General features: G+C 69.1%; 1 protein-coding gene across 1 annotated transcript in view; it reads left to right on the plus strand.

The window, feature by feature from the left end:
* The window catches only part of PLXNB2 (plexin B2), a 15,540-nt gene that overhangs the window by 4,638 nt on the left and 9,255 nt on the right, over positions 1 to 1,647 (plus strand). The window contains exons 2-6 of the mRNA XM_021707502.1: positions 1 to 49; positions 320 to 502; positions 578 to 706; positions 1,228 to 1,328; positions 1,447 to 1,573. The exon at positions 1 to 49 is cut by the window's left edge and continues 1,005 nt beyond it. Of these exons, the coding sequence (XP_021563177.1) occupies positions 1 to 49; positions 320 to 502; positions 578 to 706; positions 1,228 to 1,328; positions 1,447 to 1,573 (589 nt within the window). The remainder of the gene's footprint in view (positions 50 to 319; positions 503 to 577; positions 707 to 1,227; positions 1,329 to 1,446; positions 1,574 to 1,647) is intronic.

Here is a 1,647-nt window from a genome sequence, read left to right on the forward strand (position 1 = left end):
CTTCTACAAGCCCTTCCACGGCGAGATCCAGTGCGGCGGCCATGTTCTGGTACACCCCGCGGCCTGTCCTCCGAGGACCCGGGCTGCTGCGCGGGGGCCTGCGTGGGGGTGCAAGCGTGCAGCCTGGCTGCCCGGTCTCCATCTTCCACCCCGGGACCAGGCCCATGCTGGGTATCGGAGCATGCGCAGTGGGTGTGGTGGGGTCCCGCTGCGTGGGCCTTGCTTTCTGGGAGGGGTGCGGGGCTGCATGCACTGGAGGGCAGGGCCTTGGCGGGGAAGGGTCCTGGCCAGGGTCGGCCTGATGCACTGTGGTCCGCAGGGTGCCAGTGAGAACTTTCCATGTGGCTCGGAGCACCTGCCCTACCCACTGGGCAGCCGTGACGGGCTCACAGCCACGGCCGTGTTGCAGCGTGGAGGCCTAAATCTGACAGCCGTGACGGTGACCGCTGAGAATGGCCACACGGTGGCTTTCTTGGGCACCTCTGACAGCCGGATCCTCAAGGTGAGGCCCAGGGCTGGAGGTTCCTGGCGGGCCATCTGCGTGAGGCCTCTGCCCTCACGCCTGCCTTGCACCCAGGTGTACCTCACGCCAGACGGCACCTCCTCAGAGTATGGCTCCATTCTGCTGGACATCAACAAGAGGGTCAAGCGTGACCTTGTGCTGTCTGGGGACCGGGCGAACCTGTATGCCATGACCCAGGACAAGGTATGTGCTGCCGGCCCCTCCCCCTGGGCCGCCAGCGCATGGGCAAGGCCGCCATGCGTGTCTCTGGCCTGCCCCGTGTCTCAGCCGTGTCTCTGGCGTGCCTCCGCCCCATCCTGAGGGCAGAGCCCGGGTGCATGTCCAAGTGAGCGAGTCCTGAGGGCGGGGAAAGGCGAGGGCCCTCAGCCTCCATGAGCTTGGCCAGTGGGGACAGGGGCCCGGCCCCTGGCTTTGTGGGGCTTGGTGCAGGAGCCCCTCAGACTAGCCCTGGGAGCTCCTGGCGTGTCCAGATGTCCCGCAGGGGAAGGGAGGGTGCCACGGCCAGGACCTGCGGGGAGCCTCCCCACGGGGCCCTGGGCCAGGATGGCCGCCCAGCCACGCCACACAGAGCCTGGAGCTAGCAAGTCTGCCGGGTCTGAGGCTCTCAAGGCCCCGGGACCCCATGGAGTCGAGCGGGGGCCCCCGGAGGTCAGGGCCAGTCCGTGCCAGCTTGGCTGAGGCTCCCTCGTGGCTGCTGCCCCCAGGTGTTCCGCTTCCCGGTACAGGAGTGCCTGAGTCACCCCACCTGCCCACAGTGCCGCGACTCCCAGGACCCCTACTGCGGCTGGTGTGTGGTCGAGGGCCGGTGAGTGCCTTGCCCTGGGGCCTGAGGGTCATGCGCGGCATCGGGGGATGCAGATCGTCCCGGCAAACAGGCCCTCCGGCACTGAGGGGCACCAGGCTGAGGCGCCCCTTCCCCACAGGTGCACCAGAAGGGCCGAGTGCCCACGGGCCGACGAGGCCAACCACTGGCTGTGGAGCCGGGACAAGTCCTGCGTGGTCGTCACGGATGCCCAACCGCAGAACATGAGCCGGCGGGCCCAGGGGGAGGTGTGTGGCGGCTGGGGGCTGCGGGGCGGAGGCGGCTGGGCAGATGTCCGGGTCGGGTGCTGTGGGGTCAGGCC

The sequence above is a fragment of the Carlito syrichta genome, unplaced genomic scaffold, assembly GCF_000164805.1.
Source record: "Carlito syrichta isolate Samal-C Ts95f unplaced genomic scaffold, Tarsius_syrichta-2.0.1 Scaffold119037, whole genome shotgun sequence".
Taxonomy (NCBI): Eukaryota; Metazoa; Chordata; class Mammalia; order Primates; family Tarsiidae; genus Carlito; species Carlito syrichta.